General features: G+C 47.7%; 2 protein-coding genes and 1 non-coding gene across 4 annotated transcripts in view; all 3 read right to left on the bottom strand.

Annotated features, from left to right (window-relative positions):
* Positions 1-5,588, bottom strand: part of HS1BP3 (HCLS1 binding protein 3) — a 74,329-nt gene extending 68,741 nt beyond the window's left edge. For both annotated transcript variants that reach the window (XM_015410087.1, XM_015410088.1), the window contains exons 1-2: positions 5,409-5,588; positions 2,775-2,940 (exon numbers count right to left, since the gene is read on the bottom strand). In XM_015410087.1, coding sequence (XP_015265573.1) covers positions 2,775-2,940; positions 5,409-5,449 — 207 coding nt within the window. In that variant the 5' untranslated portion in view covers positions 5,450-5,588. The remainder of the gene's footprint in view (positions 1-2,774; positions 2,941-5,408) is intronic.
* A 68-nt stretch (positions 5,589-5,656) lies between these two features.
* Positions 5,657-5,738, bottom strand: TRNAS-AGA. The gene has a single exon. It is a non-coding gene; the product is annotated as a tRNA-Ser (tRNA).
* A 19,088-nt stretch (positions 5,739-24,826) lies between these two features.
* On the bottom strand, positions 24,827-26,308 carry AGBL4 (ATP/GTP binding protein-like 4). The gene has a single exon (XM_015410080.1). It carries the CDS (start codon positions 26,306-26,308, stop codon positions 24,827-24,829), a length of 1,482 nt encoding a protein of 493 aa, XP_015265566.1.
* Positions 26,309-27,034: the final 726 nt, after the last annotated feature.

Genomic DNA, 27,034 nt, shown 5'->3' with positions numbered 1-27,034 from the left:
GGTAGTTAATATATATGCTAATAAATATTTCTCATTTTGCTTATATTCCTCCGGAACCATATTTAATAACACTATTTCGGGAGTTAGGACCAAATTAATATTAATAATGTATGCAATCATGTTCTGTATCATTTTCCCATACACCTCGGTTCTTGTACATCGCCATCATATGTGGTAGAACATCCCTATATTTCTTTTACACTTCCAACACAAATTACCGTATTTTTGGACCATAAGACGCACTTTTTCTTCCAAAAAAAGTGAGGGGGAAAGTGTGTGCATCTTATGGACTGAATACTGAGCCCCAGGGTTCAGAATATTTTTTCCCTGTTTTCCTCCTCTAAAAACTAGGTGTGTCTTATGGTCAGGTGCGTCTTATGGTCCGAAAAATACGGTAGATCCAGCAGGGCTCTTCTTATGTTCTTATAAATCACGTATATATTATATGTTTCCAGGCTAGCCAGATTTTGTCAGAACTGATCTTGGTCATCTGGAGATCAACTGTAATAGCGGGAGAGCTCCATGTGCCACCTGGAGTTTAGCAGCCCGAGCCATGGTTAACACTTGTTTGGGAGACCACCAAGGAAGGCGAGGGTTGCTGTGCAGAGGAAGGCAATAACAATCCACCTCCGTTCATCTCTTGCCTTGAATGTAGGCTGAAACTTGGAAAAGGAAACACTCCACACAGCCAAGAGGCCATAAAATTCACCTCCATGCTTGAAAGGAGATGGATGGGGTCTGAGGACGGGATTCTCACAAGTTAGGGCACATCAGTCTCCAGTTCTAACATACTTATTACCTGAAACAGAACTCAGCTTGTCATTCTTTTGATCTGTTAAAAAAGTGTCCTCACTATTTTGCATGCTAATTTGACAAACCCACTCCCATATACACAACTATGATATGTGATTCCATTTCATCGTCTGACGAAGTGTGTGTGCACACGAAAGCTCACACCTTGCATAAAACTTTGTTGGTCTTAAAGGTGCCACCGGACTCAAACTTCGTTCTGTTGCAACTTGATAGCTCACTTTACATTACCTAAATGAACACATGTTACATACGAGACTGCTTAGGGATAGCTTAGCATAAGCCAGCTATAGAGAAGCTAAAATGCCTCCAGTTTTCAGCACTGATGTTTAATTATACTGAGAGTCAGTTTGGTGTAGTGGTTAAGTGCATAGACTCTAATCTGGGAGAACCAGGTTTGATTCCCCACTCCTCCACTTGCAGCTGCTGGATGACTTTGGGCAAGCCGTAGTTCTGTCAGAGCTGTCCTTGAAAGAGCAGTTCTCAAAAGAGCTCTCTCAGCCCCACCTATCTCACAGGGTGTCTGTTGTGGGGAGGGGAAGGGAAAGGAGTTTGTAAGCCACTCAGACTCCGAGTGAAGGGCGGGGTATAAATCCAATCTCTTCTTCTTCTTCTTCTGCTTGGTAACTGCTGCATTGGCCTCAGCAAATACAGATTCAGCTTACAGATACAGAAGAACTAAGGTAACCCTTTTATATTGGACCAGCTTCGGCCAGCGATCTCTAAAGTTACAAAGAACATAAGTCTTCTGAGATGTATCAATAAAGGCCAGCTAAGACAGAGGTCTCGAATACCTGTGTTAGGACTATTCCACTGCTGGAGGTAGTGACTCACATGTTTGAACATGCTTTCATTTTAAAGAGTTTTTCACATGGAAAACTAGATGTCATGGACAAAGGTTTTCTATGTTCAAGAATTCTTTTTCATATATCATGTCCACCCTTACTGACAGTGTAATGTGGTACAGCCCAAGCACAGGCTTACCACCCTCTAGCAGAGTTACACCTTAGATGTGATGTCTTTAGTGTGCATATCAGCTGAGAAGATTCAACCTTCCACATGACTGGCATTGTCCTTTAAGTTATAATACCTTGAGTATCAAGCACATGAGCATGCAGTCTTAGCATATCCACATTCTGTCGCCCTGGTAGGCTGCAGCTGCAAGGAGATGGACAGGCACATGGAGGCAGTCCCTGTTAAATATGATGCCGAAAGCTTGGAGAGGATACACAGTGAAGGAAGAGGAGGAGGAGGAGATTGGATTTATACCCCGCCCTTCACTACCTGAAGGAGTCTCAGAGCGGCTCACAATCCCTTCCCCTTCCCCTCCCCACAACAGATACCCTGTGAAGTAGGTGGGGCTGAGAGAGCTCCTTCGAGGACTGCTCTTCAGAGAACAGCTCTGAGAGAACTTGCGTCTGACCCAAGGTCACACCAGCATGTGGAGGAGTAGGGAATCAAACCTGCATGTGGAGGAGTAGGGAATCAAACCTGGTTCTCCCAGATTAGAGTCTGAGCTCCTAACCACTACACCAAATAGAAGAAGAATTGGTTTTTATACCCTGCTTTTCTCAGCCTCAAGGGGCTCAAAGTGGCTTGCAATTGCCTTCCCTTCCTCCCCCCACAACAGGCACCTTGTGAGGCAGGTGGGGCTGAGAGAGTTCTGAGAGAACTGTGACTGGCCCAAGGTCACCCAGCAGGCTTCATGTGGAGGACTGGAGAATCAAACCCAGCTCTCCAGATTAGAGTCCACGGCTCTTAACCACTACACCACACTGGAGGTAAGGACTTTGTGGGTACAATGCAGAGGAGGCTTTGTGATTGTTGTTTAGTTCATTTCCAATACATCAGCACCTAATTGCCAACTAGTTAGCCCACAATCCAACATATAAGAAACATGAGCAACTTGAAGTTCCTACAGTTATTCCTCCTCTCACACACAGAACGTTAAAGTGACCAATTACCATAAACTGAATGACATCTTCTGGTTTGTGCTTTGCTGATTTGAACGCAGCCAGTTGGGTAACAACCACAATGTTATATTCCACATGGCCAGACATCATCTTCCCCCGGATCTCCTGGTACTCAGGGACTGACAGATCTAATCCCGTGTGGGCATTTTGAACAGGCCTGCAAAGGTAAACACACCAAAGTTCAGTCAACAAATCCAGTGCTGAAAAGACAGAGGGGTTTTTTTCTTTTCACTTTGGTGACTTTGTAAATACACACCCCAGTTTTGTCATTCATGAGCTTTCAATCTTGTGATTGGTTTATGTTACTGTAATTTTTTCCATCGTGTATGTATGAAACAATAGAAAATTGGATATTAGAATACTTATGAACATTTTATAATATAAAAACAGAAAACACAGACTTGTTATTTGAATATTTATTGCTTAAAAAGCATACAGCATTTAGCTTAGGCTATTAGATTAGATTGGAAATGCTACATGACACAGCTGTCACCTTCAAAAACCAGGTGGCTGTTGTGGTTTGGAGTGCTTTTGCCCAGCTTCAGCTACTGCATCAGCTGCATTCCTTCCTGGCGCAGTTAGATCTTTAGATTTTTTTCCTCAAAAATCATTCTATTAAAATCCAATTTAATTTTTTTTAATCTGATTTTTAATTTTTTTTAAAAAAATCATTTATTTTTATCCACCTTGATTTATACCCCACTTTTCTCTTCAGTGGGACCCAAAGTGGCTTACAGCATTGTTCTCCATTTTCTCACAATCATCACTCTGTAAAGTAGTGATTGGTCCAAGACTAAGGGAGTGACTAACAGAGAGTGACCGGCCCAAGATCGCCCAGTGACCTTCCATACCAGAGTGGAGATTTGAACCTGGGTCTCCCCAAATCCTAGCCTTTAACTTCTATACCACTCTGGGTCAAGGAACCCAAGGCAATGAAATAGGGTATCTGATTTTGTTGGGTGTTACAAGTCAAAACACTTCAGTATTTACAGGGTTAATGATGTTTGTTAAGTCACATGTTTGTTTGTAACCAATCTGTTTAGACAATAGGATGCCCGGGAACTTTGGAGCTAATTTGCTAGTCTGATTGGAAACCAAGGTGTCAAGTATTTAGCATATTGGCTTCGCCTCCCGTTCTTTGTTCTGACTAGAGAAGGAGACGCCATTCGGCTCTTCCCATTTTACCTTTTAGCTGTAAGGATGTAGACATATTAGCTCTTTGTTATTTTATATCCTGTGTACCTTTTTTCCAAGTTTATAGTAAACTTTTATATTTTAATACACACCATGGACTCAGTCTCTTAATACTCTGCTGACTTACTCAAAAAGAATCCCAACAGATTTCACAAACATTTGATATTTGGCCAGTTAGCTCGATATGACCTCACAAACACAACTTCAGTGTAAATTTGTGGGGATGTGCAAAAAAAAAAAAAAAGTGTAACCAACAGGCACTCAAGGATTTCCATTGACTTTGTGATGGTAACATGCTATAAAGCTAGCGTTGCCAACTTTTTCTCCCAGGAGGAGAACTCTTTACACTTTTTAAATACTTCAGGCACAGCAGAAATTTAGTAGGTATAGATTGTCTTGTCATAGGGTTGCCAGGTCCGGGTTGGAAAATACCTGGAGACTTTGGAGGTGGAGCCAGGAGAGGGGAGGGGTTTGGGGAGGGGAGGGGCCTCATTAGGGTACAATGCCATAGAGTCCACCCTTCAGAGCAGCCGTTTTCTCCAGGGGAGCTGGTCCTTGTCAGCTGGAGATCAGTTGTAAAAGCAGGAGATGATATCCCTATCTTGTCATGGTGTGTTCCTTAAATAGGCTGCAATGCATCCATGTGGCAACAACTGAACTTCCTTGGAGGTGTCTAGCCTAGTCAGCTACTAACCAGGGTCAGCCCTCCTTCACTTCTGAGATCTGAAGAGCTCAGGCCAGCCTTGCCCATCCGGTTGAGGACATTTGGACAACTCCTGCAGCTGTTAAGGACGCAAGACCCTTCCGACGGGGGGGGGGGGGTTTGAGAATCCACGTAGGATCACATTAGGCGCTTTTTCTAAGTGGATCCCCCCCTCCCCCAATACACACATCCCGCACATCTGAAGAGAACTTTCTGGGAAAGAAGGGCTTAATGTGAAAAAGAAAAGAGTCCCTCCCTGACCGAGACTCACAGAAAGGGGAGCCTGAGAATCTCTAGAAAAGTTCAGCCCCCCACGGGGAAAGGGCGGCTTTTCTCTTGCGGTGGGGCGGAGGAGGAGCGAGGTGATCGGACGACCCACAGGGCAGTGGAGGGGGGCCGCAAACCCTCAGAGACAGGCTTGGAGAGACGCCCCGGGAAGGAGGCACAGAAACCAGCCGCGGCGGAGAGGGGGATCCTCACGGCGCAAGGGAGCCTGCCCGCAGCCGCGCCACCCCCCGGGAGAAAGAGCCCGGCCGGGGGGAGGGCCAGCCTCCGCGCCGCCGCCCTGTCGCGGGAAAGGCGAGGCGAGGAAGGCGGAAGCGCGGCCAGGCCAGGCCGGGCAAGCAGATGGAGAGCGCCGAGGTCGCCCAGGCGCGCCTGACAGCCTCGCCTCGCCTCTCCACGGCGGCCCGGGCGCGACGAGGAAGCCGCCGGCGGGTCTCTCTTACCTGCTGGCGACCAGCACGGCCGGCGCGGGGCTGTGCTGCATGCTGGCGCCTCGTCCCAGAGCAGCGGCCGCTTCCCTGGCGAAGCTGGGGAGGAGATCCGGGAAGGAGCGTCACGGGACCCGCTCCGTCTTCTCATTCTGGCAGCTTCCAAGGGCTCCCTCTGAGCTCAGCCTGCACAGGGAAGTGCCAGGCCCTTTCTGCTGAGCAGAATCTTGTCCTGTGGTTAAAAGTTTTAAAAAGAAGCCACCCGTAGTCGGCAGGATTCGAACCTGCGCGGGGAGACCCCAATGGATTTCTAGTCCATCGCCTTAACCACTCGGCCACGACTACTCCTAGTGGCCTCTGTCTTCAGAACAAGTGTTTTTAAATTCGTTTTTCTCCTTCGCATCTTTTGTTTTCTGCAATGTCCGAAATCGTGATTTGGGTTGCATCTGGTAGAGTGTATGAATGAACGACTAATGGCCCCAACAGTACATGTTAAAAAGTTTTAGTCGGCACTGCATATCTAAAAAATCTGTTTTCCCTCTGCCCCAATACTATCTGACTGGATGCACTACCAGGAATGACAAGGAAGCCCCCTGGAAACCAGAGTTGTTCATCTGCTCTGAAATCAGGCTGTGATCTGTTGTTACATAACTGAGCTATCCTATAGTAATAATGCCCTATTATATGATACAGTAAACCTTTAGTGGAAGTTACTGTAACCTCCCCCCCCCATCACCATCTTTGCTTTCTGTTTAAGGTAATCAAAGGAAAAAACATAAGAACATAAGAGACGCCAAAGTTGGATCAGGCCAAAGGCCCGGCCTGGCCAACACTCTGTGTCACACAGTGGCCAGAAATACCAGGTGCCATCAGGAGGTCCACCAGTGGGGCCAGGACATTAGAAGCCCTCCCACTGTTGGCCCCCCCAAGCACCAAGAAGACAGAGCATCACTTGCCCCAGAGTCCCTATCTATACCTTGTGGCTGAGATATCCTCAGATGTCTGCTTGTCGTATAGCAGCACATTACACACCATATTACAGAAAGGCTCTAGTTACAGTGCTGTTACATTTGTCAGGCTTGCATCATCTTTCCTAAATTTGGCTTTGAGGATTCTCTGGTTTTACATTGGCTTAGATTCTCAGGTTGTCCATTTATTTATTAGGCTTGCCGCACTGTCCCACTTTCTGCTGAGATTCCCTGGTTCTGCATTGGTTCTTTGGGCCTGTTGGTTCTGTTTGCTTTGAGAGGCTTTTGGCCAGTAGTTGCTTTGCTTGCTCTTGCGTCTGTGGCTATTCTTTGCCCTGGAGAAAGCATGGAATTCCCCCCCCCCCAATAGGAAACAATGGAGGATGGCTGGTGGCTCCCTATTCAGGGGTCCATAAAATTGGGGCTTTTGGTGCAATTCCCTTGAAACTGGACAGGCACCAGCAGCTCATTTGCAATTTTGATGCCATTTGCTCAAAACTAGCCCTTTCAGCCTTTCTGAAAGATTCCTCATAAGGAATAATAGAGCTGAATAATATCAGAATCTGGGGACGGGGGGGGGGGGGATCCAAATATCAAACTTTCATTCAGAAACCAGATAACTAAGAATAACAATATTTTCCAGCTCCCTGATATTTGTCTGTCTGTCTGTCTACCTAGCATCTATTATCTATCTATTTATCTATTGACAGAGAGGGCAACTGACCCAAAAGCTAGAGAATCAATCAAGGCTGACCCCTCCCTCAACCTCTGATGAATTAACAACCACATAACGAAATGACAACCGTTTTCTGAGTGACTTTTCTAACAGTGCAATCCTAAGAACACTTTTCTGGAAGTAAGCCCCACTGAGTAGACTTCAGGGGGTTTTGGAGTAGACCTACTTAGGATCGCCCTATAACAGTGGAAAAAAACACTTGAGCATGTACTTTTTCAGACATGTGTTACAGCATTGTGAAGATGCAGGAAATAAAAAAACCACCCCACAACCCCACTTATTTGAAAGTAAATTCCATTTATTTCAAAGTAACTTTCTTTAAGTAAGCACGCTTCGTGTCGAGGTATAAGTATCTCTCATGAAAGCCTCCTCTGTCTCAGAGGTAATCTATCATCTGCCTCAGGATGACAGTTACAAAACCCAGATGTGAACCTGTAGGGTTTTTATTTATCGGGACTCGTTTGCCGAATTGCTAGATTTAAAACCCACTGTTTTATAATGTGGTAAAGCGATTGAAAGTCAGGCAAGGCGGCCTTTTTAACCTACCCGCACATTCCCAGCACAGGTTATATTTATGTCAGAGAGCAGAGAGAATTACCTCAGTGTTCTTCATTATCCCCCGATGCCCACCAGCACCAGCACCATCTGAAACATTTCACCTGTAACGTCAGGAGGGACTTGTCAGGAACAATCAAGACAAAGCCCTAAGCAATCCCTACTGACAGATAAACCTGCCACTTGCCTCACTCGAGACACAGCTCTCCTGAAGTTATGGGGCCTCGTTCCTGGCAGGCTTTGGAGGTCTCCATAAATCACGGATGGATTTCATAGCATCCAACAAAGGAGGAAACCTCAGAATTCATAGTTTGCTACAGTTTCATGTCACATACTGTTCCTATCCCCCCGCAAAATTGTCTTTATTTCTTACAACATTTGCTATGTGAGGGGATGGGGGGAGGGGGGAGGTTGAGTGAAAAGTTTGGAGAATTTAGGGGCTGGAGGCTGTTGAGATTGAGACGCAGTGTTTCTACTGGACTCTACCACTTCAGGCTGCGGGGGTGCGGGGATCTAAATCCTTTCCCATAGGGAAAAGAAGAAGAGTTCAGCTTATATTTCTCTTTAGTGTATTCTTTTTTTCTCTCTCTTTGTGCATGATCCCCCTCCTCAGATTTGCAACCTGCCAGCTGAAGCTTGAAGTGGTACAGTCCAGGAAAAGAGTTGCCACGTGGTTCTGCTGAATATATAAATAATCTAAGGGCACTGATCAGTGAAGTAACTGAGGCTTTCCATTATTGCAAAGAATAGTCGTGACCATTGAACGGTGAAGGAGGCGCCAGCCACAGGAGTTTTGCTCCAATTCCCATTATCTTCTGAAATTATGTACATTTCCTAACTTTATATCTGATGTTGTCTAATGAGAAAGGATGGGATCGTGAAGGAATATGTGTTCTGACATCAGTCACAGTAGGAATGGAAGCACTCTGGTTTTTAAGTAAAATTTCAACCACACACCAGCTAAGATTTCAGTTTTGTGTTTTGAAAATAACCTGTCGGTGACGCAGGTAAAATGGGATTCCCCTAATGTGTGTTCATAGGACACACTTAAACTCTTTAATGTTTTTGTTCTTACCTATCCAATTGCCAGTATCACTATATTCCTACCTGATACATTTGACATCATGAAATGAATGTGAGAGAGAGTTTAATGCCTTGCAAAACTCAGTTACAGAATTACTGTATAACTTCAGCTCCTTTCCCTAAATCTGACTTTATTTCTTGATCTCCAACTCACATGAAGCCACTTTATACTGAGTCAGACCCTAGGTCTGTCCAAGTCAGTGTTGTTTACTCTGACTCGCAGGGGCTGTCTAGGACCTCAGAGGTCTTTCACGTCACCTACTGCCTGAATCAGTGTTGTTTACTCTGACTCACAGGGGCTGTCTAGGAGCTCAGAGGTCTTTCACGGCACCTACTGCCTGATCCTTTTAACTACAGGTGCTAGGGAACTGGACCTGGGGCCTTCTTCATGCAAACAAAATTCTCTACCACTGAGCTATGCTCCCTTACAGATGTAACACATAATAAAACACATGAAGCTGTGTTTTACTGAAACTTGGACTATCAAGGTCTCTACAGTCTACTTGGACTGGTAGCAGGTCTTCAGGGTCACAGGTGGAGGTCTATCACACCTATTTTGTTGTTGTTCAGTCGCACAGTCGAGTCCGACTCTTCGCGACCCCATGGACCAGATCACGCCAGGCCTTCCTGTCTTCTGCCATCCTCTGAAGTTTGCTCAGTTTCATGTTCGTTGCATCGATGACACTGTCTAACCATCTCATCCTTTGCCATCTCACACCTATTACCTGATCCCTTTAAGTGGGGATTGAACCCGGGATCTTCTGGATGCTAAACAGATGTTCTGCCACTGAGCCAGAGCTTCTCTCCTCTATGCTGACCACAGCTTCTATGAAGGCATTTTTTTAGAAGGGAGGAGGGGAACTATGGTGCAGAAATTTGCACAGGTTGGAGAAGAAAGGGGGATTGGGTGGTGTTGTTGTAATTTTTTATTGAGCACATTTGTGACTTGCTGTTCCTCTAAAAATATATTTTGAGCTATGTGGCTTTAGTATACTTTTTTGTGTGCGATCAAGTCACAGCTGACTTATGGAGACCCCATTGGGTTTTCAAGGCAAGAGACTAACAGAGGTGGTCTGCCATTGCCTGCCTCAGTGTCATGACCCTGAGTATTCCTTGGAGGTCTCCCATCCAAATACTAAGCAGGGTCAGCCCCGCTTAGCTTCCAAGATCTGATGAGATAGGACTAGCTTCAGCCATCCACATGTACATTAGATTACCTTATTTCATCCTCACATAATTCCTGTGAGGTAAATTAGGTAAAATGGAGTTTAAAACCAGGGCTCTGTAGGCAAAGTCTGCACTGTGCTGATTTGCCCACAGGCGCTGGCGGGGCTCAGTGGGAGAATCTCTGCTTGGCCCACAGAAGATCCAAAGTTCAGCTCCCAGCATCTCCAGTTCAAAGGACCAGGAAGGAGGCGATGGGAAAGACCTCAGCCGAAGACCCTGGAGAGCAGCTGCCAGTCCAAGTCGGCCACACTGACCCTTGACAGACCAAAGGTCTGATTTCATGTGTGCACATGAAAAGAGGCCCAAAGTGCTGGGCGTGTTTTTAATGTATGTGTGGCTGCAGCATCCCAGCCAATCGAATGGAATGCTGGTATAGGCTGCAGATGCAGCCTGGCCTGTACCATCTCTGCCCCCTCCTTCTCACCTCTCGCTGTTTCACTGGGGAGCAAACAGTGCCTTGCCCTCACGTCCCCGAGGTGGCCTGCTTCCGTCGCAGGCATGCAGCTGTGGGGCATTTCTTTTCCCAGCAGCAGCTGGAGAGAAACAGCTGGCAGTTGCACAGGAGCTGGTAAGCAAGAAAGAAAAGACAGTAGTGTTGTCCCGTGGCCCACGGGCCCCCTTTGCTCTTGGTGTTGCAGCAGTTTCTACCACCAGGGCTGCTACTGCTGCCGCTGGGAAAGACCAGCTTTTGGTTTGTCTTGGGCTACTAACTCACTGCAAGGCACCTTCATCTTCCAGTTGGAGGAGGAAGGCTGGCAGCAGTGGAGCCACCGTCTCTTGTTTGCATGTGTTGTTTTACATTCTGGAGAGGACTCAAGGTGTGTCACACAATACCAGGCAGGCACCCACTTTTTAAGGTTCTGTGGGCTGAGGATGCCACCTTTGATAGGCAAGTGGGTGGGGTATAGTCAATGTTCCCTCTAAGCTGTGGAGTCTTGTGAGCAAAAATTCTACTTTGTAAGCTACTTCCATTAAAGTTGTGAGCAAGCAATTTGGCTCCTGCATAATTTAGTTTGTTCTGGAGTCATCCTTCCTGAGCTAAGACAGAAATATGTGAGCCGGAGGCTAAAAAACTGTGAGCTAGCTCACACTAACTCAGCTTAGAGGGAACACTGGTCAGGTCTGCTCCTTTTTTTGGGGGGGGGGCTTCAGAGCCTAAGTGGAGGCAGTCAGCCACTTCTCCACAGCAAGGTGTGTGCCCATGTGTGTGTGTGCCCCGAGGGAGGGTCAAGTTTCCTCCCCCCGTCAAGTTGCAAGGACTTATGCCTCCCCTCAGGGGGGTTTCAAGGCCGGAGCCCTCCAGTCAGAGATGGTTTCGCAGCAGCAGCAGCCCAGGGCCTCCTCGGGTGGTCTCCTATCCAAGGACTAGCCCGGGCAGACCCTGCTTTGCTTGCCGGATCTGAGGAGTCTGGGCTAGCTGCGCCCTCCAGGTCGGGCCTTCAGGTCCCCGGCAGGTGACGCTGTTACTGGCAGCAGCCCCCCTCCTCTCCATGGGTGCCAGAATGTTGGTGTCCAGAATGGAAGAATCATGGGATGCCCATATTCTCTCTCAGCCTTTGTTAGTTCCAACTATGGGCTTACTGTAGTGGAAGGTAGGGACGCCAGCAGGGGTTGATTCGGGGGGGATCGCGGGGGATTGCGGTTCCCCTGGGTGAGGTGCGGGGGGCGGGGCACACCACAAAGCCCTGCCCCCTGCTTCCGGTCTGGGTAAAATGGCGATTTGATGTACCCTGTAAGTGCTCAGGGTGGACGGGTGTTCCTTACAGCAGTTTGGACTGTATTTTGGTCCAGCGCGGCTTCCCCCAGGCAGGGGGAATGACTGGCAGGCATCAAGACCCAAGAGAGAGTTGAGATTGGTGTGATGAAGTCTCGGAGGAGGCTTGTATTACACTTTGATCCCCTCTCCCGAAGCGGGCGAGCGCATTCAGGGGGTGTGGCCTTATGACACACTTCCGGTGATGTCACTGGGTGTGACAAATGCTAATGAGCTATGCTAATGAGTTCCCCGAGCTCTTTTTCTATGAAACGACCCCTGGACGCCAGCCTCCAGATGGGGTGAGGGGATCTCCCAGAATTAGCTTACCTCCAGACTACAGAGACCAGTTCCCCTGGAGGAAATGGATGCTTTGAAGGGTGGACTGGGGGGTCTCTGTCCTCCCCAGGCTCCACCCCCAAAGCTCCAGGAGTTTCTCAACCTGGACCTGGCAACCCCAGTGGAAGGTCCAGTACTATAGTTTGCAATTTTTGAAAAATGTCTTATGAATTCAGAGAAAAACCTGGCGCAGTGAGTGTTTTCATGGTATTGTTACAGCTTTATACTGATAAATGCTGGAAATGTGACCACAGACTGAAGATCAAGGATGCAGTTTTTCTTCTAGCAGATTAAAAATAGTTTGGGCAGTATTCCTACCAGCTGAAGAAACAAGGGACCACTTCTTAAGCAAACCCTCCAATATTTCAGGGATATCAGGTCACTCTCTTGTGTTTTGCAATGCTGGAATAGTGTGTTCTAGTGTCAAAACAAGGTTTATCAGTCCATCAACCCAAGTTAGCGCCATCTAAAAGTAAACACTGTTCTTATGTAACAGCGGATGACAAGTCTGTTCAGATAACCATACAAAGGAAGCATAAACAGGAAGATCTCAATTTATGTACCCATAGGTGATCTGGCTGGCCTATTGTTGTTAGCTCTGTTGATCCTACTTGAGTAAGTATAAAGATTCATTTATATGGAGCCATTCCGGTTGGACTCTAACAAATATGACTTTTGAGGGGGGACATGGGCATGTCAGAGACAGCATACACCACCAGATGGTGCTATTTTCCTGCACACGAGCTCCACAAACCCCAGTCTCCAAAGCTGTTATTGGCCTTTCAAAGGCCTTTTCAATTCTGTTGCTTTTGATCCTCTGTCTACTTGTTTTTAACGATTTCATGACTCCTGAAGGGAAGAATCCTTGTGTTTGTTTCATACATGTTTCATATATGGAAGAGATTCCTTTCTTCATGGTTTCCTCCCCCCTCTACAGCAATGACAGACTCCATCCTGCTGCTAGTAAATCCTGAGTTCGAAAAATGTACCGTTAACTGGTCTTTAATACCTATCATGGAAATATCTATGGCATATGAATCAGTGGGGTGGATCCTCCCCGTACCTTAGTGCTCCACTGATTAAACTTTATTTATTTCGTAAAATATTGATTCCATCCCCACCCCTTCCATTTTGGCTCAATGTCGAAGCCTTCCTTGAAAGATGGTTGGATCCACCCTATTACCTCCTTTCACTCTGAATTCATTAATTTGGGATAATTCCGCCCCCTCCCCACTTGTGTATTTGCTATCATCATTACAAACTAGGGTCTTTACTGCCCATAAACAAAACATGCATTACAAACAAAGAACCAGTTAAAAATGTCTTAGTAGACCAGACCAAGGGTCAGTGTAGCCCAGTATTTGGTATCCCTCTCTAGTCATTCAGAAGACACTAGAAGTTCACAAGCAGGATATGATTTGGACGGTCATTCCCGTTCTTCGCCTGCAGCATTTAGTCATCAGAGGTATACCGCCCACCACGTTCCGAATTTGCCACAAGTTAGTATCACTCATTTTAAATACGAACTCTCACACTGATCATTTTCAAAATGTTCTGTTTCACACACATATCCTGAAAAGGTGCTGTCAGAATGATGGGAATTGCTGATGGTCCCATCCCTGATCCTTTGGGTCTCCTATGCTATAGTCATCCACATGAGACTTTTTTTCAGTCTCCCCCTCCCCATCATTTCCCTGGTGATGGTAGAAAACGTTGTCAAGTTGCTGCCAACCTATGGCAACCCTGTAGGGTTTTCAAGACAAGAGACATGCAGAAGTGGTTTGCCACTGCCTGCCTCTGTGTCCAGCACTGGACTTTCTTGGTGGTCTCCCATCCAAATGCTAACCAGGGTCAAGCTGATTAGCTTCCAAGGTCTGACAAGATCAGGCTAGCCTGGGCTATCCAGGTTGGGGCCACCCTTTCCCTAAGGACTCCTAATGCTGACTTTCCCACTTTCATTGCTTCAGAACATTACACTGATAGTTCCACTTTATCACTTGGAAAAGGGAGTCCCTTTCCTAGATGGCCACCATCAACCGCATGACTCCTTCATCCGCGCATTGTTAATGTATTTATATATGTATTACCAGGGGTCATTTCCTGGAGGAGCGCACAGGAGCGGAGCTCCGGCAGTAAAGAGCCCAGTGGGCGGGGACATGCAACAAGCCCCCCCCCCGCTCCCAGCAGCCCTCAGTCAGAGCAAGTAGCAGCCAGGTAAGTTGCAGAGCCCCCCCCCCCGGCCCCCCGGTCCAAAACAGTCCAGTGGCACCTTTAAGACCAAGTTTTATTCAGGTACAAGCTCTCCCTCCTCTGCGAAGACAGAACTGCACGTTTCCGCCCCAAAAATAGCTAGCAATCCAAAAGAGTCCAGTGGAGCCTGAGCGGTGGGTGTTGCCTTCTGATAGACTTCCGGTGAGGTCAGGGGGTGTGGCATATGCAAATGAGTTATGCTAACGAGTTATGCTGATGAGCTCCGGCACCTCTCTTTCTACGAAATGACCCCTGTGTATTACTGCGTTTATATATTGTGATGCTGAATGGCCCTGTGATCTGCCCTGAGCCCACTTATAGGGAGGGTGGAATATAAATCTGGGGGGGGGGGAATAAATAAATATAAAATCAGGGGGTTGCATTGTGCTGGGTGAACATGACATGAAAACACCCATCACAGCAGGCTCTTTAGACCAAAAGAAGGAGAACATCAACAACAAGTGGCGGCTACAAGCATGGACGGCTTCAAAAGGGAATTAGATAAGCATATGGAGCAGAGGTCCATCAGTGGCTATTAGCCACAAGGTATAGATAGGGACTCTGGGGCAAGTGATGCTCTGTCTTCTTGGTGCTTGGGGGGGAGTCAACAGTGGGAGGGCTTCTAATGTCCTGGCCCCACTGCTGGACCTCCTGATGGCACTGGTATTTCTGGCCACTGTGTGACACAGAGTGTTGGACTGGATGGGCCTTTGGCCTGATCCAACATTGGCGTCTCTTATGTTCTTATGTTCTTATTAAGTGTATCGTAGGCAGACAAAGGTGAGAAGGCTGGGAACATCACGGACCAAAGTGGCTGAGAGCAGAACCCTGGTTTTTTGTTCCCGAGCAGTGTGGAGAAGCCTCTCCATCCCCAGCAGCAGAGAGAAGAACAGAGAGAAGTCAGAGGACCATTAGGAAGAGGCTGCATAACCGACGAGTACCAGTTCATTCAACAGGCAGATAGGTTTCCTACTACCTACTACTCTGAAGGTCAAAAACTAAAGGTCAAGTTAGGGCAACCTTCTTTCTCCGCTGAACTTGGTTAATATGGACCAATACATGCCTCTGCCTTATGGAGCCCCAGGGTAATATGCCCCCCTCCCCATACCTCTGGACTTGACCAAAGAAGTTACCCAGACGAGACCTAGACTTTGAACCACCAAAGAGTTCACAAAGAGGGTATCCCTGATAGGATAGGATATCACTCATAGGCTGGGAAATCCCTAATAGGTTCAGGTCCATTTGAAGGCTGACCAGGAGGCAACAGGGGTGATTTATAAACTGCTCTACATTCCCCTGCCCTGACCTGAGGCTTTTCTGCATTCTCATTTTCCTCCCTTGTAAGTTCCTGTTTCTTTGGAGGGTCTTCTGTTCTGCACGTTTTTCTCCCTCTTGTGGTCGATTTAATATCACACCAGTTCACGTCGGGCATAAAGACTTGCGGTTTAAGGCTGCAGGGAAACATGCTTGCTGGACATACACCTGTGTGATATCAAATCAACCACTAGAGGGAGCAAAGTCCATGCGGAATGGAAACCACCACTCACCCCTAAAAAACCAGGAATTTACAAGCCAGGAAAATGAGAATGCAGAAAAGCCCCTGGATAGCCCGGGCTAGTTTGATCATGTCTCTTGCCTTGAAAACCCGAAGGGGTCTGCATAAGTTGGCTGCAACTTGATGGCAACAGCAACAAAAACAAGGTCCTCTGGAGCATGCGTTAGTACCATGGGTGTAGACTTTTGGCAGTCCTTGAGACCAAAGGGAAGGATGTTAACCTAGGTGCAATTACGAGAAGGATTATGTCTAAGTTTGTCAAATGGCCTGGAGTAGAAAAAGGATGTCATTCTTAGTTGGGACAAGGCTGTTTTCTGGCAAGTACAGATGAATAATAATTTTAAAAAGACAAACTTGGACTTGGTTACCCTGTGGTTTCTATTTTATAATTCACCAAGTTATAAAATGAAAACAAGCAGTTTTCCCTCTCAGGTTTCTGCTGTGACAGACTGTTAATTAAATCTTGTAACAGGGTGAGGTCCAAAGAGGTTGAGTGCCAGCACAACAGTTTGCACACAGGCACATATGAATAAAAAACAAATGTTTGCATTCTTACCGAAGGCGGGGGGGGGGGGGGGGAGAAGGGAAGGCTCCACTTCAGGAACGTCTGAGCCACAGCAGTTCTGGAAGGTCCTGCAGCTGTCCTAGCATGGGCTGGGTGGAAGGAAATTTAAGAAAGCCCACAAGGGTTTGGACGAAGCTGCAATGCAGAACAGATGGGGGGAAACACTGCGTGTCTGTTTTCTGACGGACACCATGGGACGGAGGGGATGGAATGTACAGTTACCATGTGCCTCCCTTCGAAACGAGCGGCTCAGGATGGGAGGTTAGTGGCGGCCGGCTGTCAGCCCAAATCAGAAGAAGGCCCACTGAAGCTGGTGGATGTGAACTGCTGGACAACCCACAAAATTATTAATCAGGCCACACATATATATATCCACATGCCTAGGACTGGACAATAAGCCTCTTGACTCATTGCTTAGGAGGAACCATAGCTCAGTCACGGTTTCCATGCAGAAGGACCCAGCTTCATTCCCTGGCGTCTCCAAGCTTACACGGATCCAAGGGAATAACAGTGAGAGGGCTTCTAGTGTCCTGGCCCCACTGCTGGACCTCCTGATGGCACCTGGTATTTTTGGCCACTGTGTGACACAGTGTTGGACTAGATGGGCCATTGGCCTGATCCAACATTGGCGTCTCTTATGTTCTTATGTTAACTTAGCAGGATAAAGCCGTTGCCACAGACCTTGGAATGCCAATGCCACTGCCACAGCCAGGGTTCAGTAGGACAATCGTTTAACCCAGCATAAGGTACATGACGCCTTGAACTAGATAGCCAAGGCTAGCTCAGTCTCAGAAGCTAAGCAGGGTCGACCCTGGTTGGTATTTGGATGAGAGACTTCCAAGGAATACCAATGTCATGACGTGGAGGCAGACTATGGCAAACCATCTCTTGCCTTGAAAACCCTACAGGGGTTGCCGTACATTAGCTGTGACTTGATGGGGGGGGGGGGAGGTACATGACATAGACATGCAAAGACAAGATGTTCCCAAGCAGGAAAATCTGTCGATCAGCAAATGGGAGAGGGGGTTGGAGAGGGGGGGGGGTATGAGTTGCCCTAATGATGAATGTCAGGCAGTGTTCCCTCTAAGTTGAGTTGGTGTGAGCTAGCTCACAGTTTTTTAGCCTTAGCTCAGGGAGGATGGCTCCAGAGCAAACTAATTTATGCTGTAGCCAAATCGCTCACTCACCGCTTTAATGCCAGTAGCTCACAAAGTAGAATTTTTGCTCACAAGACTCCACAGCTTAAAGGGAGCATTGGTGGCAGGATCTAATGAAGAGATCCCAAGACTTCTGCCAGCAGCACAAGAGTGTCTGGATTCGCCATGTCCACAAGTGCTGGACTGCTCCAGAAAAACTCTGAATGAAATATGGAACTGGAAGCAGGCTGAGACATTCACAATGGTAGCCACTGACTGGGCATTATTTGCCCAGTGATTCCTTTTACATTCAGTGCTTAGCTTTACCAGAGAGTCCTGTCTTCCTGGTGGAGAAATGGGAACATTCATTGAAGAGGAGGACTGGCTATAATCAGCATCTGTGGCAGCTCCAGGGACTCTTTGCCTTCCTTCGTTTACCTGCTTGGCAGCTCCAGGGACTTGCCATGGGCACCGTTCGGTCTTATCCCTCCTCCCAGCTAGCTCATTTGCAGCCGAAAGAATGAAGGACAGCAAACAAGCCTGAGTAAGGCAAGAAAACTGGCATTTGCCTTTCTCTGGGGCAGAGTCTGAGCGGCAATTAATGTTCACACTGAACATCAGTGTGGACAATTAACTTAGGCGGGATCTGTGTGCAGTGCTCAGATGATGAAGGACAAGGTCAGGAGTGTACACTGAAATCCTCCTGCTTCGCCTCTGATGTCCACTGATTTTTGCTTTCGCCTCTGGACCTTATAAACTGGACCCACAGCTCTGTTCTTAAAGAAAGAGTATTTTCTTCCATTACAGGGTTGCATCGCTCTGATGAAACATGGACCCCACTGCATTGGCCAGCAAGGACTGCCAGCAAATAGAACAGCCAAGACTCCCATCACTTTACAGTGGCCAACTCTGAAACTATCTCCATCCCTTCTAGTGAGTTGGAGTTCGGTGCCGCAGTGGTTGTGGTCTGCAAGGACGGGGTGAAAAAACTTCTTCTTCTTCTTCTTCTTCTTCTTCTTCTTCTTCTTCTTCTTCTTCTTCTTCTTCTTCTTCTTCTTCACCATCAAGAGTGGTGCTAATAGTCCCTGAAGTTAACAATGACAGGAGAAACGTCTTCAGTCATGGTGGTCATCTTGGATTTAGAAACAGTTGCTTCTGAAGAGTCATGCATGATCTCGGTTTTGGCAGTTTCAGAGGGTAGCCCTGTTTGGTCTGCAGTAGAATACCTGGATTCAAGTCCAGGAGCATCTGAGAGACCAACAAGATTTTGTGGGGTCATGAGCTTTTGAGGGTCAAAGCTCCCTTAGTCAGATATGAAGGCTGGGATCCACCTGTTGGTTTTAGCAGTAAGTTTACCTTCCAAGGAGCTGCGGTGGCTCAAGTGGTTAAGACGCTGAACTGCAGGCTGTGGAAGGTCGATAGTTCAGCAGTTCGAGACCCGAGTGTGCCGCATGACGGAGTGAGCTCCCGTCTCTAGTTCCAGCTCCTGCCAACCTAGCAGTTCGAAAGCAAGAAATTGCAAGTAGATAAATAGGTACCACTTCGGTGGGAAGGTAACAGCGTTCCGTGTGCCTTGGTGTTCAGTCATGCCGGCCACATGACCACGGAAACGTCTTCGGACAGCGCTGGCTCTTCGGCTTTGAAACGATGAGCACCGCCACCCTAGAGTCGGATTCGACTGGCTTTCAAGCAAGGGAAACCTTTACCTTTTACTTTACCTTTCAAAGCAACCCTTTTAGAGCAAGAAGACACACAGTACCCTTAGGATCTGTCTGAAGGTAGCATGAAACTCTGCTTGGGAATTTCTTTATTGGTGGTGGAGTGTTGTTGTGTCTTCATACAAAATATGTAAAGCATAAGGAAGCCGCTTGGAAAAGCACTAGAGTTACTGGGCTCAATGGGTATTGGGAGAGAGTTGACAAAGAGGATTCCCCCCCCCAAAAAAAAAAATACTAGAACTCGAGGGCATCAAATGACGCTGACAAGGAGCAGATTCAAGACGGACAAAATGAAATACTTCTTTATAGAGCGAGTGATTAAAATGTGGAATTCGCTGCCAGAGGATGTAGTGATGGCCACAGGCACAGACAGCTTTAAAAGGGGATTAGATAGATTCATGGAGAAGTCTATCAATGGCTAATAGCCATGGTGACTAAAAGGAACTTCCACATTCAGAGGCCGTCAGCCTCTGAATCCCAGTGCCAGGACCAAACATCAGGGGAAGGCCTCAGCCTCTATGCCCTGTTGTTGGCACTCCAGGGGAACTGGTCGGCCACTGTGTGAGACAGGATGCTGGACCAGAGGGACCGCTGCTCTGATCCAGCATGGCTCTTATGTCCTTAATGGTAACCAGCTTCAGACTTTGCTTGATGGGATGGTGGAATAGTGGTAGGATCCACCCTACAGACAGCCATGGAAGATGCAGTGTCCTTTCTGCGCCATTATCAACATCATGTATCAAGCACGCTGTCAAATGTGTATGCTGTTATATGTGATAGGCACATGTCCCTGGTATGTCACAGAGACATGCTCGTGTCAAAAAGCTGCTGTGCGCCATTTTGTACATGCCTCTCCTGTCACTAGGTATAAGGCAGATAAGGTTGATACCTGAACAGGATCTGAAAAGGACTGGAAAGTCTGACCATTTGATACTTGTTGCGCATTCGTGGCAGAACAAGATCTATAATGTTTGCCCAAGGATTTTATTTTAGAATTTAGGGTAGGTTGTTGGGTATTACAAGTTGAAAACACTCAGTATATCTGGGGTTAAATGTTTATGTTACTCACAGGAAGTCACATGTTTTTCATGTAACCAATGTTCTTTAGCTGTAGAAAGCCCAGGAATTTTCTCCCTGATCTAGGAATTTGATTGGGACTAAAGTGTCAAGGTATATTCCCATTTTATGGCTTCTCTTCCCGTTTTTGTTTGGTGTTCTGAAGAAGAAGAGTAGCCATAATCTCTCTCTTCTAGTTTTGTCTTTGTAGAGTAAGGATGTAGCTGATTATGCTCTGTTGTTATTTTCATCCCAGTTACCCTTCCCATGCTAGAATTTAGTAAAAACTTTATATTTTAATCACACATGGACTCTCAGTCTGAATTATCTTACTCTGGCTCTGCTGGACTATCTTATCTCTGCTAAATACCATTTTTTCAATATCTCACTATCACCCAACGCTAACCTCTGTTCAGAACACATTCCGAAAAGCAAAACAAACCATGGAACTCTTCCCTAGTGTGTCACCAGCCCTGGACAGAGGTCAACAAGAACAGATCCGGGGCGGGAGGGGGGCGGGTCAGACAGGAACACAGCATTTCTAAAAATTGGCAAACCAACATAGCCTCTATCGGGATGGCATGGCTCGTAAAATCTCTTAATACCTATCCTGACTCTTAGTTGCTCTCTTGCTCCAGATTGTGCTGTGGTTTGGTTGCTGGACCCATAGAAGCTTACTTTGGTCTATGCTGCATAAATGATTTTATTTGGCCTCTGGTGAGCCTCTGCTTCTAGAAGTCACACAAAAAGAATGTAAAGACATTTGATTACATTAATTGTGCCGAGAAGTCAGAGATTCAGAGTCCCCCAACTCCAAAGGCCACCGACTGTGTTCTGATTTGTAAAGCTGATCCGGGTGGGATGTCGGCCCGTGGGGCCAGATCACAGCCAGCCCAGGAGTCCTTCTTGGCTTTCAACAGGCATCTCTAGATGAACTTGTGGACTCCCCCGATATATCCTTAACAGGAAGTTCTTTGGAGCCAGCTCAGGGCTAAAAGCAAGACCAGCCCTTCTATGGAGAGGAAAGGCTCACTTTCCATGGCCTCAGTCCAAACCAAAAATGGTTTGTCCCAGGGCCCTAATTGGGGGGGGGGGGGATGTCCTCCTGTGGAAAGGGTCAGCCTCTCTTAACGGCAGATCTTTGCACTCTCAAAACTGGTAACTGCCCAAGTTCCTTTAGGGGATGCCAGGAGAGCACTTAAAACTGACCCGGGCTTACAGTTGTGCCTCTGCCTGCCTTCCCCCCCAGAGAGAAAGCTGCACTTGACTGCTTCCCTCTCCTTCTGAGGAGGCCACCTTGGATAGGCAAGTGGGTGGGGTATAGTCAGGCCTGCTCCTTTGTTGGGGGGGGGGCTCTTCAGGGCCTAAATGGAGGCAGTCAGCCACTTCTCCGCAGCAAGGTGTGTGCCCATGTGTGTGTGTGCCCCAGGGAGGATCAAGGTTCCTCCCCCCCCCCCTCAAGTTGCAAGGACTTATGCCCCCCCTCCTTCAGGGGGGTTTCAAGGCCGGAGCCCTCCAGTCAGAGATGCCTTAGTAGCAGCAGCCCAGGGCCTCTCTGGGTGGTCTGCCATCCAAGGACTGCTTCGCTTGCCGGATCTGAGGAGTCTGGGCTAGCTGCGCCCTCCAGGTCGAAGGGGGCCCCTCCCCCCCGCCCCCCCCCCCCCGCCCGGTGGGCCGCCCTGGCCAGATGTTCCCCCGAAGGGCCGTCGCCGCCGGGCCTCCCCGCGCCAGAAGGCAGCGACTCTGCCTCTCCCTCCCTCCCGGGGAGCAGCCCCGAGCGACGCCTCGGACGCGGCGAGTGCCGGAGGAAGCGCGCTCTGTCGGCCGGCCAGGAAACTTGGGGGGCGGCGGCGGCGGGATGATAATGAAACACCTCCGCGTGCCCCGGCGGCGGCGGCGCTGCGCCTCTCCTCGGGGCCCCTGACCCCAGGATCTCGGGGAGGGGGGTGGGGGAGACGCCCGCTCCGGCCCGGAGGCCAGGCGACACCGCGGATCTCACTCAGCGCGGAGCCGCCTGCCCGCTCGCCCGCCCGCTCCCAGGGCGCAGTAAAGCCGCCGGTGCGGAATCCTCGCGGGTCAACGCAGGGGAATGCTCGCTCGCTCGCTCGCTCCCGAAATCTCTCCGGCCAATCACCTCGCCAGCTTGGAGGGGGGGGGGTCTGCCGCGGGATCCTGGCCCTTCTCGCCTTTTCTCATTTGGTTGGCGGGGGGGGGGGGTTTTTTCGTTGGGTTGGGGTCCCCCCCCCCCCCATTTGAATGTGGTGTTGAGCGGCACCTTTTTTTAGCCGCTAGATGCAGATTGGGCCTTAGAAAGGGAAACCTTGCAATATTATGCTTTCACTAACCGTTTCCTGGCTGAAGAGGGCTGGAAAACGTTAGAAGGAGGGAAACCCCAGGTTCGAACCCCACTCTGCCCTGGAAGCGCGCCGGGTGACCTTGGGCCGGACACGCACCCCTCAGCAGTAACCTACCTCACAGGGTGGTTGTGTGAGGATAAAACAGGGGAGAAGGTGACACTGCCAGCCACTCTGGGCTCCCATTGGAGAGAAAGGTGGGGTATAAATGAAGTAAATAATTTTTAAGAAAACCGTGAGCGCGCGCGCACCCCTCAGCGAATGTATTAAAAAGCCAGTCTCCTGGATGGCCTCTAAAACCTCTCCTCCCCTTCCCCGTTTTTTGGTTATCACCCGGCCTGCAGAAGAGTTCTGCGGCACACGAAGGCTCGCATGCTTGTTTGGGGGTAGGGGTGCGCGCGCAGCACTGTTTCCTAGGGAATAGTACGTTGGGAACCGTAGCTGAGCCACACGCAGCGCGGAGTTAAGTGGAACTACTGAGCTCTGCAGCTCCTGCACGTTAGTCCCTCTGGACGGTGTTTGTCATCTGTGCGGAGGATTCGGTTTTGTGTGTGGGGTTTTTTTTTTTTTTTTAGTTAACTCTTTATTCAAGACTCCAAGAGCAAACTGCCAGGTTTTTCCTGGTCTCATATATAAACACAAAATGAATCCATTCAAAAAGCAGCAATATTTGCAAGGTTTTGTTTAATTCAACATGTTAAAATGATATTTCCTCTCATGCGTCCCAGAAACCAGACTTTCAAGTCTTCAGCTGGAACCTCATGAAACTCAACACTAACAAACAAACAAAAAGATTAATTCGCGGGACATCACAGGAATGCGAATCTTATCGGTGTGCTGCTGGTGGGGGTGGCTTCCCTTTCTCCCAACAGCTTCCCTTGGACCCCCTGGGAGCTGGGGAACCCTGACAGATGGAAGGCAATGGTGGGACAGGGGCATACTCGCAAGGAGGCAAATCAAGTGAGATCATCCCTCCTCCCTTCCCCGTCCGCTCAATATCCACTGGAAACAACCTGGAGTTCTCCTGCCTTTTAAACCACACCTTGGAAAGGGCGTTTTAATTAACAAACACTTGGTGTTATTCATTACTGTGCTTATAGCCTCTAAGGCACCAGAAATGTGATGTTTAAATATATTGCATTCAGTACAATACAATATTCCCCCCCCCTTGAAAATGCATACAATTTAATCATAAACCTTGAAATTATTATATGGAATTAGGGTGGTGTTTTTTTTTTACCAGTTTCCTTTTCTATAGGGTCAATACATTTCTTGTTTCCTATTTTCCACTTCTCAAACAGAATTGTCTGATTAAGCTGAAGTGCATACGAGTGCAGAAGCAGGTGCTCCAGTCCATATATTCATTGCTGGATAAGGAACTGCATGCAAAACCCGATGGTTGTGTATAGCAGTACCCATAATTCTGTTGTTACAGCTAGACAGAAAACTGGCCAGCATGCTTATAAGTTATTTGGAATAGGGTTGGATTTATAGTCGTCCGAACTCCCTTTCCCCACCAAATAGCTGAGTAGTATCATTGCTGGTTTTCTAACACATGTACACAGTTAGACTGGGAGTGTAGGTTGTAGACTGGAATCAAAAAGGTAGAACATGCCACTGTCCAGATACACAGGACCATGTTTTTTCTTTGACTTCTGCTTGTTCTCATGTTCCTTTTTTCTGATCCTCTAGTCTTTAAGACATATTTTTGGAAGCAGAATTATCTGATACAAAGACACAGGCCTTTGTGATGTTAAACAAAATGTAACTCATTCCATTAGCCAGCAAGTTCAGGTCCTTTAAAGTTGTTCCAGTGATGCATAAACACTTTTATATACATGCTACCATTCTTTGCTCTAGGTGTGTGACAAAAGAACCAGTGAAGAAATCAGAGGAGGATCCCCCAATATGTCACAATGTACCTGGGAGCATGCCTGAATCCGTGTAAATTAATTACTACAACATACATCAATTTCAAATGATGCTTGCAATCTGAGACCAAGAAATACAGAAATCATGCAACATCACAGAGAACTTGCCTTTTAAACTAAAAACCTGTCATGCTGCACGAACACTGTTTTCTAGATGGCCTTAAAGTGTTGATTCAGGTTTCTGAATGCTATGTGGCTTCAACTGCTTTATGGTGAGTTAATGTTCTCCTTAGGACTTGCGTGGGTTTTCTTTTCTGGCTTGCTGACAGCTTGGTTGTTCCCTGGGCCCCGACTGCAGCCATATCGATAGGAGGATGCTTTGTCCTTCCATGTGCTGCAGATTGGAGCCAAAGGTCTCTCTGAAATGGTGTTTAGTCTATAGTAGTCCAAGAAAGTTCTGGCCACGTTCCTTCCTAATTTCATATAGGCTTCTTCTGTATATGGGACTGTAGAAGTGGTACCCCCCACAATATAACTATAGAACGAGACTTCCAGTGTGTAGCAGTAAGAGGTGTCATCCAGTAAGCCACCAAGGAAACTACGTCCTGTCCCTGCCTTAACAGCATCTCGATTGAAAGAGGTACTAGAAAAGGAGAAGTCTTCCGCATTCTGGCAGAGCAACTTGGGGAAAATAGCTTGTCTCTGAAACCTCTCCTCTTCTTCAAAAATGTTCCCATACATAAATCCATTCATCATAGTAGAGTGAGCATGGATGTCAATGTAGAATTCGAGGCTAATTTTCGGATTGTTGTACATCTCAACGATGAGCTGCTTGGCACCATGTAGTGTGGGATGAGCCCAAGGAGAAGGATCTACCCAATGCCGATTTAAATCAAAGCCCATTAGAGAGCACCGGTAATTGCCAAGATAAACTCCATCTGGATTAAGCATAGGTGCTACCTTGAAGACCAGGTGATCTCGCAGGACTTTGGCAATGGGGTGTGGGCTGACAAGAAAATCAATGATCCCTTGGCACACAAAAGACGATGGCGTTTCTCCAGGGTGGACACGAGCTGTAATAAATACTACTTTCTGCTCTACCCCAGGGCGAAGATTTACAGGGTTGGTTACAGTCAGGAGGTCAAGTTTCCGTTGTTGCACGCTGTATCCCAGACACTCTCTGCAGAAGTAGTCCATGTCCCGCTTCTGTAAATTATCAAGGTAGTGCTGGAGCCGAGTGTAGGTATATGGGTAGCAGTAAGCAAACTGGTACACATCCTCCTCCCGGTCAAAGCAAAAAACAAAAGACATGACGTAGTTCTTCCTGTGATCAGGACAGCGGTAGTAATACACGTTTTTGGGCGGCAGCCTTTGCCATTTAGGCCTGCTCGTGGACTTAACCATCGGAGCCATGCCATCCCGATAGAGGCTTTTGGTCTTGCTGAAGTTGACAATGTTGAAAATGACCCTCTGAGATTCTTTCACGTTTTCAACGGTGAAGTTAAACCAGACTCGGAAACGAGGATTACACGTATCCGGCCTGATGAACAGGTCATACTCAAATTCAGTGATGTGGTCCACACGTCCAAGGTTGCCGCTTTCAAAGCAGGCGTCGAATAGAAGATGTCCCCTTTTGGGCTGCCCGTAGTAACCTGGCGGAACGGCAGAATACTTGCTTAGATTCCCGGTTATAACGTCATCGATGCCCAGGTCACTGCCGGTGTCTGCGGTCTTGCTCCTCTCCGCCATGTTTGTTTTCATCCTGCTGTCGTTCCCTCCCTCGCCCACCGGGAGACGCGCTCCGGGCATGAGGGTTGCCAGGTCCGGCGGGGGGATCAAGGGGCGTTCCTCCCAGGAGGGGGGACGACGCCATCACTTCCTGGACGCGCCTTTCCCCAACCATTTAAAGGGAAACCTTCCCTTTAAATGGGGGGGGAGGAGAGTGGGGTTTTTTCGGTTTTTTTTTTTTTTACCGCTATTACGGAGGTCTCCCCGGGTTCCACGTGGCGCTTTCTTGGACGCCGGTGCGAATCCCACTGGCTCTGGGGGCCGTGGTACTGAGGCCAGTGTTCCCTCTAAGCTGAGTTAGTGTGAGCTTGGAATAAATCTTGAAGTCTCAAAGGTACCTGGATGCCTAAGTATGACCAGTACTTGACAATCCATTTAAACTGGAAGTGTTGCTTAATATACTGAGATGTTTCTTCATCTAAGCAGTGTTCCCTCTAAGCTGAGTTAGTGTGAGCTTGGAATAAATCTTGAAGTCTCAAAGGTACCTGGATGCCTAAGTATGACCAGTACTTGACAATCCATTTAAACTGGAAGTGTTGCTTAATATACTGAGATGTTTCTTCATCTAAGCAGTGTTCCCTCTAAGCTGAGTTAGTGTGAGCTAGCTCACAGTTTTTTAGCCTCCAACTCACAGATTTCTGTCTTAGCTCAGGAAGGATGGCTCCAGAGCAAACTAATTTATGCAGC

The sequence above is a fragment of the Gekko japonicus genome, unplaced genomic scaffold, assembly GCF_001447785.1.
Source record: "Gekko japonicus isolate JY-2015 unplaced genomic scaffold, Gekko_japonicus_V1.1 scaffold400, whole genome shotgun sequence".
In the NCBI taxonomy this organism is placed as follows: Eukaryota; Metazoa; Chordata; class Lepidosauria; order Squamata; family Gekkonidae; genus Gekko; species Gekko japonicus.
The sequence above is the reverse complement of the archived record's forward strand: the minus strand, read 5'-3'. Positions and strand labels throughout refer to the sequence as shown.

Bases quoted from the DNA above. Each gene is read 5' to 3' on its own strand.
- AGBL4 (XM_015410080.1), bottom strand. From the start codon at position 26,308: ATGGCGGAGAGGAGCAAGACCGCAGACACCGGCAGTGACCTGGGCATC.